General features: G+C 46.9%; 1 protein-coding gene across 1 annotated transcript; it reads right to left on the reverse strand.

Moving 5' to 3' along the window:
- Positions 1-290: 290 nt before the first annotated feature.
- On the reverse strand, positions 291-14,487 carry ARL8B (ARF like GTPase 8B). The gene is made up of 7 exons (XM_080606010.1): positions 14,210-14,487; positions 5,853-5,933; positions 5,147-5,220; positions 4,633-4,726; positions 4,003-4,070; positions 3,697-3,767; positions 291-2,265 (listed from the first exon to the last, which is right to left on the reverse strand). Exons 1-7 carry the CDS (start codon positions 14,330-14,332, stop codon positions 2,216-2,218), a joined length of 561 nt encoding a protein of 186 aa, XP_080462136.1. The 5' UTR covers positions 14,333-14,487; the 3' UTR covers positions 291-2,215.
- Between the last annotated feature and the right edge of the window lie 284 nt (positions 14,488-14,771).

The following is a 14,771-nucleotide window of genomic DNA, read 5'->3' on the forward strand; positions in this document are numbered from 1 at the left end:
AGGCTGACCTGCTCACAACCCTTCAGCTGACTAATCAGTGCCTTTCATAGGCGTAAAAAGCACTGAGCACTGAGGTTGACTCTAGCTAAACCTGCTCTTTCTGCTGAGAAAGCCCCATGGCTTGTGAAAGGTAGTTTTAGGAGCACTTCGCTTTAATAGTTTAACCGCAGAACATAAAGCAGCTCAGGTATTTATACTCAGCCTTCTTCACCCATTTTAATTTTATCAGAGGAGACAGACAGCCCACAGTGCAGCGCCATGAGTTAAGCCACTCAACTCAAGTCAGGCAGTTAAGTGTCAATACAACCCTCAAAACATAAGTTTATTGAATAAAGCTGAAGAGCAGTAAACCAACATATGCATCCACCTAAATAAAAAAATCCACATATTTACAAAGTTCAGTAATTGTATAAGTTGTTCACATGCAGAGAATAATGCACAGGTTAACAATTGGTAGTGTTTGGATGCCATTAATGCTGAAAGCAGTGAAGTATATAAACACCAAACACATCAAGTTTAGCTATAGGCCAGTTAACTAAACAGTGACCTGGTCCCCCACAAAGATCCACACATTCTAGTTTAGTTTCCATATTTTAGGCACAAGCAAGTTTGCTAAATAAAAGTACCTGTAGCAGTTCACGGTGAACTAGGGACTACAGTAGCAAGTTAATACACCCTCTCCTCTACAGCACCAGAGTATGAATTAATTGAAATCATGCTTCGGAGAACTGAAAGGGGACAAAAAGTTAAATGCAAGTTCAGACTGAATGCAGGCAGCATGTAGTGTCTGTGCAACGGTGCGACAGTTGGTACAGAACAGTAAGGCCATGGCAGTCCAAATTAAAACTGGTTTGTCACAACTGATACGGACTAAACAGTGTTTGCAACCGAGGACCCCAGAGTAACGCAAACTCCACAGTTAGGTAAGGAAGAATCACACACAGTGTGAGGCAACACAAGCAGGTGTACCATGTATTTGTATACACTAGCAAGCTACACTGACATTACTGTATGAACAAACCAGTCTTAACAAGTCTGTCCCTTTAAATATATTGAAGTCATTGAGAAAGTAAAGCTACAAAAACATTACAATCTTTAGTTTATACATACTTCCCTATACTGTAGAAGCTAGTCAAGAAATAGGATCGATTCGTTGGCTCTCTTGTGCTTTGACACAGTTGAACATTTCATCTTGCAACTTACAGACTTTGCACATGGTTACATCAAGAAAGCAGGCAGGTCTAGAGTTGTCACAATAGCCGAGATGTTTCATAGCACCAGGTGAAACTGTGCCCAGCTATTTCATGAGCAGGAGAGACACTAGACAATTACATAGATATTGTGCTAAAGGCCAACACCTGACTCTCTACAAAAACATCAGTAATTTAAGTGTCATGCAGCCGCTCAGAATGTATATTCTGGTTTCAGATAGAGATCACTAGTATCTGGAGACAGAAAAATGTGTTTGGACAAAGTCTGATGTTCCTAGCAGTTTGTTTTCATGCTGGAATACTCCAATTTTTGAAAGCTTAACAGAACAGTCCATTCCTATCCCCCAGACAAATGTTAAACAGAAGCAACAAAATGAATTTAAACAGTCGGCTCCCCTAATTCATGATAAGAGTTTTGTTTTGTTTTGTTTTTTTTAAGTGACAGGGTAAGATCTCAGCTGTAGATTAGTGATGCTGATCTGTGTCTTGTGCTCCCCTCTGCAAACAGTTTCCACTTCTCTGCTAACATACACACATCACATGCATTTGTGAGACAGATTAGTATCCCACAACTCACGCTTAAATGTTTTCTAACTACTGTATGTGGCATCTTACAGAATTTCAATGCTGTCAGGCGTCAGCATCTTCAAGCCACTAAACACTAGAAATAAAACACTCGCTGAAAATCATATAAAAACCTGGCCCTGAAAAACCAGAACAGTGTACCATCATAGTTAACATGGTAGAGATCTTTTTTTTTTTTAAAAAGCCCCCCCCAGAACCCTCCCACCATAGATGGTTGTAAAATAAATATTTGTGCTGACTTTATGACAACTCTAGTTGTTTTGTGACATAATAGGAATACAAGTCTTCAGCAGTGCACATGAGAAATGAACTGTGAAAAGGCAGATTCTCATTACAGGATTTTTGGGTAATATCTCGTTATGGAGGGAAGTGGACAATTGAGATTATGGCCAACTGGTACTGGAGATTCCAGGAAGACTTCAGCTTCTTCTAGATTTTGAATGCTGAATAAGCCACTGAAGCGTGATATCTGGAGAGAGAAGAGAAGTTCCATATTCAAGTGTTGATTTGTATTTGCATAACCAGCACCACTTTGGTATGCTCATGTCCTCAAACACATAAGAGTAGACAGCCTTTCTCTACAGGCTGATCCAAGATGGATTAACAGAATCATTTTTTGAAGGCTTGCTGTCTGTACTTTGGTCCTCTAACTGCCCAGAGTCCTGTGAGCAACATGTGAAGGAACTGCCTCAGACATCCACGTTCCTCAGTCAACCACACTTCTAAGAGACTTCCATTAATCTGATACCTCGGTCTCGCTCTCATGCTCACTTGTCATCAACATCGCTACATTTATACCAGCCTGACAGCCTGTGCTGCCTATCCTCACCTGGTGGAAACAATGTTAGTGGGCATCAAGCTTCTCCCTTCTTGGAAGAGGTTCTCTAAAGGCAGTGAAATGCGCAAACATCACACCAGCATAATGCTTGCAGCAACAGCTCCCCTATAGCATCAGTGAGGCTTAGCTGTGCTGTAAGCCTTGTGTGGGAGATACGACAGAAGGAAGCATCCCCTTCTCCTATCCCCCTTGTTTGCATCTCTAACTGAAGGCAAAGTGACAGGGGTTTCTTGAATAAGAAACCATAAGAGCTCCACAGGCTGTTCATTTTTCCTGGTCAGAAGTCAAGTTCTTGACACGAAGCAGTTCTGGTATCCTGTACAGTTTGTTCTTGTGACCACTAGACTGAAGATTTCCTCATCAGTAAATTCACGTTAGGCAGCCAGTGAACCAGTGTTAATTTCATGGCAGGCATATGAAGGCACCAGGAGAAGGACAGCAGGTGTGAAGTGCTTTCATTCAGCTGAGATTATTCAGTATAACAAGTACTTGACACTAGTATTTGTAATTACATAGTAGCATGGTTTCTGCCTTTGAATTCCACAAATTCTAAAGCAATTGACATCAGCACCAGAAAAATCTATTATTTGGCTGCCTGGAGTAGTGACTAGCACAGGCCACTACATGACCATCTTCGATAAACCAGAGAGGGAAGATGATTATTTCATGAGAATGACTGATGAGGAAAAGCTTGCTGCAAGGGCTTGCTAGCACCTACAGCCTCCAAGCAAAGCCAAGTTAAGAGTACCTGATAGAAGGATAAAATTTAGGGCAAGCTAATCGTGAGACTAGTCAGGTATTTCCTGCAAACTAATTAAAGGCAGCAGGTGTCAGAGTAGGCTATGATATGCTTTGCTAACTACAGCCCCTTCACAAACTAACACCAGTCAAGCTTCCTCGCTGCCATCAGGAGTCATACCACATTTAACCAGTGCATTTAAGTGTTGCTGTCGGATTTGTTACCACTTTCCTGAAGCAAGAACACTTATGTTTAAGAAGTTACAATCCCCCAATCCGTTCTGATGGTCTTTATAACACACAACATTTTAGGGTAATAGTTACCTATATTATCTTTCTCTTTGCATGAAATTGAGTAGCAGCAGATTTCTCTGTCCTGAATAGCAGCAAGGTTCCTACAAAAGAGACAAAATTTAAACACACGCTCCCCTTACAACAAGTACTCTTTCACAAAGAATCTAAACTACTCCCACTTCATCTTCTCCACGTAACTTGTTTCTGTACAATGTTTCAGTTACCACCTGTTGCTGTGTTTTCTACTTATAATACAAGTTTTTGATCTAACATCCCTATGTACATCAATTCCTTTATCGAGTTAAGGTAGCTTTTCTCAGGAAGGGTTAGACTTACATCTTTTCAATTAGTTGTTTCTCATCCAAAGCGTTAGGAAGGTCTCTCTTGTTTCCAAGTACTAGAACCTGAAATCCAAATCAGAAGAAAACAGTTGCACCTTTTTTTTTTTAAAAAAAAGTTTCAGGAGAGCCTGACGAGCAGTCAACACTCGACTTAAATCCAAGGGATTAAGACATTTAATAGTAAACGAGGTCAAGAGGGAAGATTTACCTAGTCATAGGAAAAGGGGGCATCCAAATAAACTCTTGTGAACTGATGTGTTCTCATGCTTGCTTTTTGCGCATGTGTGAACAATTCCAATAAACTTTCAGCTGAAGTTTCCCAAACTTACGTGGTATTTCTGTACTACCTGATTAACAGGTACTATAGTAACTAGAAGAGCACAAGCCCATATGGTAGAATACGGTTCTCTACATTACTGCTCTACTTTTTTTTTTTTGTGGGTACTGAACAAATATTATCACTGAAGGAACGATCAAGGTCAACAATTGTATTTAAGGCACTAGGGAGAGGTATTGCTTACAGTGCTTACACTGGACTTAAAGAGGTCAAGAGACTCTTCAGATGCACTAAACTACGTATATTTCTCAAGAAAGTTTAATAGTGATGTGAGACAATAATACTTACAGGGATTCCTTGTAACTGTGGCTTATCTAGAAGATTGTGCAGCTCATTCCGAGAGGCTTCTATTTTTTCACGATCTGCAGCATCTACCATGTAGCTTTAAGGAGAATTTAAGGTTAGTTCAGCAGGACTCAACTACTTCAGAAACAGCAGTCTTTGCTTTAAACTGTCAGGTCTGAGCACATTCAAAGCTTTAAACAAAGCTAGGTCTTCTGAGCAAGGAATTCGGTTCTTTTCAAAGAAATTCCCCACAATCAGAGAAGTGGGAAAATTCTTTCCGTTAGACTACTCTGCCTTCCAAGTCAAACTGAAAGTAGTTAGTACTCAGGATTAGACACTGATGAGAAAATAACACATCCTGAGCCCTGAACTTGAGGGTACAGAAGTTACTTAATACGGTTGCAGAACAGTTTCAGAATTAACACGAGCATACCAAGTCCATTGTGTACTACTACACTAGATACAGAAGAGAAGCAAATCTGCAGTTAAACATAAGCCTAAGGAAAATGACACTTACACAATAGCATTAACTCCTCTGCAGTATCGTTCCCACATGCTTCGGAATCGTGGTTGCCCTCCTATATCCCAAATCTGAAGTGGAAGGAAAAAAGACAATTTAGCCACACACTATTTAAGCATGTCATACATACAAGACGAGAAGTCAAAACAGTTTTCTTCTTTCCTTATGCTAGCTGCAGGACCTTTCACTTATTAGAATGGAAATAATCTCTGCAAGCAGTGAAAATACAGCTGCTCAAATCTCACAGGCCCAATAGTGTAAGATATAAACTAGAACATCTTATATCAGATGCATGAAAACCTGTGTATTAAGTTTTCTCAGAAGCATACTGTAGAATGCACAAAAATACAATGTACCAACTTCACACACTGGTTTTGACTTAAGCTTTGAGCAATACTGAAGAGCAGAAGAAGAACAGGAGAAATGTGAAAATTAACTCAGATTAAAGCCAGACATCATTATTAAAGCACTGCTTTAACTAGTCCAAGAATCTGGAAATCACACACTTTTTCTCATTTAAGAAACTCTGTAAATAAACATAACTGTATTCTTACGCTATTCTACAGATTTAGTGGAGCCTGTTCAGTTTGCTATACTTGTCCCAATAGTGGGAACAAAACAGATTAAGTGTACAATTTTTAAACTAGAACTTGAAGACAATTTAGTATGGGTTTAAAAAGAAAGACTGTCAATGTTAACATACCTTTATTGTAACATTACCCTTTGTAACTTTCCTCATGTTGAAGCCCACAGTAGGAATCATATCTTCACTGAATTGACCTGACTGGAAAAAAAAATAAAAGAAAGTTAAGTCTAGCACTTCTCATACAACTAGTTTATGTGGTAAAATACCACAGGCCTTCCAGTTGAAGGCCTTATAGCCAGGAAGTCACAGGTATTACACTGATGGGTGTTGAAGCTTGCACGGGCAGTCACAGCATTTCTTAAAAGCACTTAAATAATCTTTCAAGCCTTGAGGGAGTCAGAGACACAAAGTTACTTATAGAGCAGTGCTTTACACAGCTTAACAGATGGACAGCCAGAAGTATAGGACGAAAGCCATTCACCTACTTCTGCTGGAGCCAAGTTCTGTGCTTCAGGATCTGCGAGTCTCCTGGAAGCTCTAAATAGCCAGCTGTTCCTCTGATGCAAGCTACTCTATGGGCAACATTTGCAGTAATAAATCACTCTTGTGGAGTAAGCCTTCAACCCACAGGTATGGTTAGCACCTGAGGAGCCTTAAAAGGCTGGCAAGTGGAAGGACCTGCCCGGGCTGCTTCCTGTGTGGCTACAGTGTCCAACTCGTTCAGCAGTGCAAGAGGTGACCAAAACAAGTGGAGAGTGTTTCCTCCTGCTTCTACCAGTTCAGCATCACTTTAAGCTCTGGTATAACTGCTGCCGAACAGTGATGCATTAGGGAGGCTCTCTAATGGCAGATGTTTTACTATCAGTTACACTTTTATCTGTAACAGCCTGAAAGCCAAGTTCACAGCTATCTCTGGTAGCTAGCCCAGCAGTCACAACACGTGTTATCAACAGCAGTACAGATTTCTCCCATGCAACCTTGGCTATCTGGCAGAAGGTGAATCTCAACCACGGCGGGCATTATGCATCTCACTACATCCACTGCATTTAACAGAACCAGACAGATTTGGAAAAAAAAGGTCAATTCAGATGCATTCAGTTGTTTAATTAGTGCTCGATATCACAGCAGGAGGAAGCCTGCTTCTCTCCCCCCAAGCTGCACAGAGAAGGCAGCCTGAATGAAAAGCCCCTTTACAACAGCTGAAGCAGACATCACATCACCCTACAAGTTAGGGCCCAGCTGCTCACGAGCTGGAAGTACTGGCTTAGTCTGACTGGACGTGCTTTGACTACATGCTTTTCAGAGTCTGCAACCAGAAGTTTGTAATATCAGTGCGCTGTCATTCAGCTCTTGACCTAAAAACCCCACGCTTTCATAGGTTTGTTCCCCTCCCCAGCAGAACTGCGAACCTCCACTAGCAAACCAAAGCCAGAAGCTTCACACAATACGACACTAAAATACATTGAAAACATATGGATGACAATCTCATTTTTGTTTATCTGGCCAAACTGAAACTCTTCAGCTGAAAAGCTAAGCGGCACATTGTTCTGGGTGACCTCCAAAACAAATATATCCAGAGCTTGAACACGAAGGCAGCAGCCCCCTGAAACGGTGGTGGTTTGTCACATTTAAGATCTGCTTCCCAGTTGTACAGTTATACAGACAGTCTTAAGAGGCGTTTGAAAATAACTAAGTCCTTGAATCTAAGGAATGTAACTAAAAACAGTGATGACCTAAAAATGAACAACTTAAGCCTCTTTAAGCAGATGTTTTGCATTTCCATTTAAATGGAGTTTCAGCTGCCTAGACTACACAGAAGAACACGCAGCAGTCTCACGCAGCGCCACTTCAGGAACTGCTCAAACCTTTCTGCCAAGCTCAGCGAGGTAGGTGCGCAACCTGAACGCCTCCTTATTAGCTTCCCGTTACGGCCCTGAAAGCCTAGTGCCCAGCTTGGCCGTTTCAGCCCGTTTGATTGTGTGTAATTCAACAGCAGAAGGGTAAGCATTGTTTCCACGTTTGATGCAGCTTAGCTCAAAGCATGCACTGCCAGTCTTGCCTTTGAAGGGTCAGCTTGCCACGGTTGCTCAAGAACCACTGCATTCCTCCCTCTGCAGTCACACCCTACACCCACATCTTCTAACCAAGCGTCTCCTGAACACTCCCTGAACCTCCACTTCTGTGCTACTTCACAGTACCCCACATGCTGTTAGCTGTTCCTACTCACAGCTACTTCCAGATCCTTCAACAGAGAGCTGTTCCCATCGATAGCTTATGCTCTCCCACTGCACCTTTAGAACACAGATTCCTTCAGATAAGAGGAACTCCTCATCTGCACACAGTTCTGTTTGAGTTGGGCTTCTCCCCTGCCTCCCCCCATACGAACACAAAGCAAATTACTCAGCCCTATCCCTCGTTTTCACAATATGATGTTTTCTCCTCCTAAAATAGGCATCGGCTTCAAAACAAGTTTGATAAGCACAGAAATATTGTCAATCCCCAGCCTGAAAGTACTTGGCTGTTGTCACACATTGCTCAAACGCTCAAGGACAGCAGAGTAGCTGCTTGCAAACCTAGCCACAGCATCTGTTTTCAGCACCCGTGAACACCCCGACAGGCAGACACTGCGCTTCATTCAGGCCTCCCGGATCAGCCTTGTGCCCTGCAAGGGGTTGTGAATTCAGCCCGTAGCTCTGAGGTCACACAGACCACACAGCACTAACAGAAGCTGTTCACTGAAGGTCACAAAACAGAGTTAGTAACCTCTCGTCCATAAGTGAAAGATAAGAGGGAGACTAAACGGACTGAATTCCAGAGACCGCAGAAAGAACCTGCAGGATTAGTCTTTAAGCCTCTGAGTTTAAGAGATGCTCCCTTTACAATATTCCGTGCTCCTGGAAAACCCAAGCACGTGATGTATCAGAAGTTTAGTGTCATCCAGTTCCTAAGGTCAGGCACATCAGCAGGCAGTTCCACAGCATTTATATTAAGGTATTTGAATATTAGAATTAAACCTATAACCTGTTTAACAGAAGACAGTACCAGCCCCTGCAGCAGTGACGGAGATGAGCTAGAAGTGCCCTCTGGTACCTGTTCCTCACGTATCTGGACACTATATTCCCTTCACACTTGGTATGTCATGGATAATGGGCAAACAACAACCCTTTTGAAACCCTCACATCTGCCTACAGTCATCCCACTATTAACTGGGCCCTGGTGCACAAAACCATGAGGCTGAAGTCCCAGCAACACAGGGAAGCTCAGTGTGGAACTGCCCAGTGAAGACCACCTCGACCCAACAGTTCTTATATTCCAGGTCAGGCAAAAAATCACACCCAGCGCCAGACCTTAAGCACTTTAAGAGGACAGGGGTTACTAGCTAGCTACACAGGCAGCAAACAAACCAGCCTTGCGCCATGCTTGCCCACTCCGAGAGACAGTTCTCGTAACGAGCTGGCAGGTGAGATACAGGTAACCTTCTCCTGCAGGGCACTACGCACCCCTTACCTGCCCAAGTATCAGCCTGCCTTGGATAAGGGTTACTGAGAGAAGCAAAACTGCTTCTAGGCTGGACTAAGTAATTTAGGAGTACAGGGCAGACATCAGTTTGGACTCAGCTCCCCTGTGACTAGCACAGCCAGTTCCAACCCTTGCACAGACCGCGGCACTCACGAACGCTCTCCACACCAACCTGGTCCGCCTGTTACACACCAGCTAATGCTAGCTTTGGTTTGGGGCTGCACTGCGCTGAACTTCACCGTACAGTTCCTTGTTACAGGGAAGCAACAGGCACCCGAGCGGTTTGCTGGGCGCCCTCACACCGCTCATCAGCCCAGGCTCTGCACTGCTGCCACGGTCGGCTCCTCGGTTTGCACCCGCTTTAACGGGGTCTTGCGGCCGCTGTGTGCCCTGAAACACAACCAAACGTGTTAAAGTACAACCACATGCACTGCTTTCTACCTTGAACTCTGCCAGAGTGCCTTCCTGGGTCTGCACTGCTCTCCCGCAGCCCTGGTCTCTTTTGTTCAGCCCACCGGCAGCCCCGAGGCAGCCTTGCCAGCCAGCATCCCCAGAGTTTTCCCTCAGGAACAAGACTGCGGTGTGCCAGTTACAGCTACACTTCGTATTGCAGGAGGGGAGGATATGAGTGCTCTAGACAAGCATTTAGCCTAGCATCATCTAGCTTTTGAAAAGTATACACAGGATGCTGTTTTTTTCTTTAAATACATAGCATTGAAACAAGCTGCTTACTAGCTGTACCATTTTCAGCTGTCTCGAGTCAAAAGAACAAAGCAAGAGAGACTCCAGCTCCCGCCCGCCTTTCTGTAGCCACAAGCTACAGCCAGAGGACTGCCGGCTTCCAGAAAGGTACCCTTACCGGGCTGGCAGCATAAATGCCAAAGCAACTCAAGCAAGTAACTAAGCTTAAGACTGGAGCTCCTGTTTCCTGTACCTTCCCTAAAGATTCTTTAAAATGTTAAGGATGCTGAAACAATTAAGAGGCAGAACTCGAGTTGCAGCAGTAAAGCTCGCATTCCTTCCTCTTTCCTTCTGGTTAGTGTGGCAGCTTTCTTGCTGGCACCAGAAACCACATCTACAATGGCTCATCCACCTGGTCCTCGGTGACCAGCTACAAGATCACCATTCCGCTGCCTGCACGAGGGGATTCTTTATAGCAACAGGGAGTGGTAGGGCTGACCTTGGTTTGCATCTCAAAGCTAACGTGATTTATTACTGCTATAGGACAGATTTCTTCACATAAGTTTTGTTACTGCACAAAGACTCCAGCCAGGACACTCCTAGTCCACCTGAATGAGAACACCATCGTAAGTCCCGCTGTTTGCCCCTAGATTTCTGCCTACACTATGAAAAAAGCTGCATCTTACAAGTTCTTTTCAAAAAGCAGTCACTTTAGCATTATATAAAGCTACCCATACACTATGCCTCTTCTGCAGCACTGATGGCCTCAACCACGGGCGTGCATCACACAAGGACAAGTCGGCTCCATGGTTCCTGCAGTCACCTTCCTCTTGAAGTACTTCAGCATTTCAGCTACTTGTGATCACGTTCAGAAGCTTGAACACAAGTTCACAAGCTACGTGAGAACTCAAGACCGTGACAACAGAGAAACATTTCTATCTCAGACCACTTGGGGTACAGCAAGCAGGACCTCAAAGACAGTATTAACTGAACATGAGTCACTTAGTGTTGCCCTGTTACCTAATGAAGTGAGGCAATCCATTTCAATAGACTCCTGCAACTAAGGAGCACTTCACTTAAAGATGTATCGCACTTCTCACTGAAGTGCTACCAAGCATCAACGTAAACTCTTTACAGCCTACCTGGGTGCTTCAGAAGGCACTAAGCCAGCGCTGAAGCTGGTTGGAACAATGCTTTTCCATGCTCCTCCAGGACAACTCTAAGACAAAGTTACGTGTAACAGTCACGAGGACCGAAGGAAGCCACGGCTGCTGCTGCCCAGCAGAGCCGTTCATTCTGAGGAGCTTCGTTTGGTGTTGTCTCTTTCCAGGGACCAAAGCCTCACTCAAAGGCTTGTCAGACACACCACAGTTAGAGAAAACACACACTGCTTCAGGCCTTGACAGAAATCCTAAAGAGAGATCTTATTTATCCTATCAGCACAAACAGAACAGATTAAGTTTAGCTCTTAAACCCGACAACCACACCAGGGCAGCCTGCCTCCCTCGCAGCTACCCTCTCCTGCCCGCTGCAGCCCAGACCCCGAAGCTGCAGCGTTGCAGACGCCTGGGTCGAGGATCGCTGCACGGCGCTGCATGCAAGGTTGCCAACAGGGCGCAGCGCCCCTCCACGGAGCACCTTCCTGCCGCGGAAGCAGCCCTGCCGCCTGGAAGCGGCCCGTTTATTCGAGTCATGTTGCAGCTGCGCCACGTGACGGAGCTCGGTTGCCTGTCCTGCCTCCCGCGGCAGCGTGGCTGTGACTTGCAGCTCTGACAGCAGGTCTGATGAAAGCCCGTGGACAGGCGCTGGCTGCAGAGAGGCGAGCGACAGAAGATGCTGCAGACTCCAGAAAATAATGGTCACTTCCAGCCCTCGGATAAGGAGCCCGCCGTGCCCGATGCGATGCTGGGATGACATGCAGTTTCTCTGAAAGGAGCCACAGGCCATCTACTTTATGGAAATTAGGAGCAGAAGGAAATGATATCCTCCCTTGTGAGCAAGTTTACTCACGCACACGGAAAACTTATGCTAAATATCTAATTAGAGGCCGTGACTAATATGAAGCCAACAGCAAAGCAGAAGCTGCATCCAGCTGCGAGCAGATCTCACTGCTGAGGCTGCTAAGCCCCCTAGTCAAACGAAGTTTGGTCTGGTTACAAACTAACTCCTTGTTCAGACTAGAAAGATAAATAGGGCCCAAACCAGCTCACTGCCTACAAACACTGCTCTAGAACTGGACTGTTTGCCTCTCGTGGCATTTCCACCTCAGCGGTCGTCCAGGAGTTGTATCGAGCCTCCAACGCAATGGGCTCAAGCTTTCCCTCTGGTTACATGTGCCTGATCGTAGCGGGGACCCATGCCAGACACAAGAATACACTAGAGACTCACATTAAACTCACTGCTGTCAGGAGACTGGTAACAGCCCCTTGCTAGGCAGAATGCAACCTTAAGCTACATCCTGGCACGTAATCCAGCTTTTAAAGCTATCTACAGGACTAGCATCTTGCTGTGTCATTCCTCTCATTTCAGTTTTATGGAATCCCAGTGCTTGACAGCTACTTCCACCCAAAGCATTAACTGGCCTGCAGAGAGCAGTTATTCTTTTCCAGCACTAATTTCCCTGCGCACGCTCTGAACTAAAGACAAGACAACACCTGACAAGAGGTTAGCTCTGCACGCCACGGACTGCATTGTGCTGACAACTAAAGCTCACGCTATTTTTCTTAAGCCAATCATAAAAACCTAAGCAAGTTTCCCTCACTCTGCTTTTCTTAAAGAGGCACTAGATTTCCTAATTAAAAGCCTCAGAAATGTGCCTTACTGCTTCCAGACTTGAAGCAGTAAATGATCCTGTGTCTTATGCATAATGACTTCCTTATTTCAGTCAGTTTTGCAAGCCTATTTGAATGACACTTACTCAGATAAATTTCTGGGTGTGATCCTAATGAGCAGTCAAAACCTTGCAAGATTCAACCTCTAGCAAAGCAAGCTGGACGCAGTTGCCAGCTTTACTTCCAGTGCTTTTACCACCTGGGACAATCTAGATGGACAAAAATGCTGCGTGACCACTGCAGCTATCCTGTGGTACTCCACGTTACCTGCAGCAGTTTCACCTAACTCCTTGAAGGAGCTGTGCTTCAAGGCACAGATGAGCAGTACTTCAACACGTGCAGTCGCCATCTGGGATGACATAAGGGGAGAAACCTGCAGAGTAATCCCGATTACTCAAATTCAGTTGCAAGAACGCACCAAGCAGTATCAGTTCAGGGCCCCCACATTGAGGTTGTTCAGTGGCTCATGAGTTCCACTTGCAGAAATCCAGGAGCAGAGGAAGCTGCAGCCACTGGCGTGTGAGAGGAAAGGCTTCTGGAGCCCTCAGGTGAGTCCAGCAACTTTTCCTTAACCAGGCCGAGGAAGGGTCACCTTTTAACTAAGGCAGACCCACTTCACGTGGGTACCGCGAAGACCATTAAGACTAAGATTCAGCTGCACAAGAGCTTTGTTAGGTTTTGACACTGTCCCTGTAACAAGAACCATGTGTAACTGCAGAAGAATGAGTCTTTTTCCCTACCCAGTTTTTCAATCAACTGTGGCACTTAAATAAATACATTCATAAGAACACTCAGAAACATTAAGATGCCACCTCATAGAAGAGGCTGAAGGTCTGTTTGGGCCTGAAGTTGCGGACAATTCTAGGTGCGCTAGACTCAGGCCAGTCCCGGTCCCTGCAGAGCACCAAGGCCCCCTGCCTGCCCCCGTCAGCCCCCCCTTCTGAACTGGCCCCCTCGGTCGTTCTGTGGCGTGGATCCGCCGGGCAGGGCGCTGAAGAAGCCGAACAAGCCATTTAAGCACGCCACTCTTGCTCTCGTTCGACAGCGGGAGAGCTCCGTGTGGGAGGATTCCCACACCCTTCCCTCATCTGCTCCAGGCGGCTATCAGACAAGTAGGCCCGGGCTCGGCAGGCTGCTGCCGGGCTCAGCGCACACCTCCAGAGCGAGGAGGCAATGGGCGCGGGCCTCGGCGGCCACGAGAGGCAAAACCGGGAGCGCAGCTGCGAGGGGGGGAACCCCGAAACTGCGGCCGGGCAGGAGGGAGGGAGGGAGGGGACGGCGGGTGGCGGCCCCGTGCTGGGCCGGGGGGGAGCCCCGGGAAGGCCGCACGATGAGGCCGGGCCGGGCAGGGCCCCCTCAGTGCTGCCGCCCCCCGGCCCAGCACCGCGCCCGGCCGCACCCCCGGGCCGCATCGCCCCCCTCAGCCCGGTCCCTGCCGCTCACCGCGATGACGTTGACGAAGGTGGTCTTGCCCGAGTACTGCAGCCCCACCAGGGTCAGCTCCATCTCCTCCTTCCAGAAGAGCGAGCGGAACCAGTCCAGCAGCCGGGACAGCAGCGCCAGCATGGCTGCGGCCGGGCCCTCGCTGACGGGACGGGGACGGGGACGGCGGCGGGCAGCGCTCCGGCGGCTCTCGGGCACCCGCGCTGCCGGCTCGCCCCCGCGCCGCCCTCATGTGACGCCGCGGCCCGGCCGCCGCCGCCACCCCCCGGCCTCCCGCCGCAGCGCCCCCTGCCGGCCGCCGCCCGCACGGCGCCCCGGGAGGACCGGCGGGGAGAGGGGCGGCGCCGCCATCTTGGGCGGGAGCGCGGCGGGGGGGGGGGGGGGGCGGGCCGCGCCGCCATCTTGGGGCGCCCCCGGGTGGGCGCTGGGGAAGGCGGGCAGGGGATGGGGAGTGAGGGGCCGTGGTGTGAGCGGGACCCTCTGGTGTCAAACGAATGAAACACAAAGGAAGGCGTGCTCGCGGGGAATCCAGAAGCAGGCTCAGCTTCACAACTGGCCGTTC

Source organism: Anser brachyrhynchus (genome assembly GCF_964034855.1).
Source record: "Anser brachyrhynchus genome assembly, chromosome: 10".
In the NCBI taxonomy this organism is placed as follows: Eukaryota; Metazoa; Chordata; class Aves; order Anseriformes; family Anatidae; genus Anser; species Anser brachyrhynchus.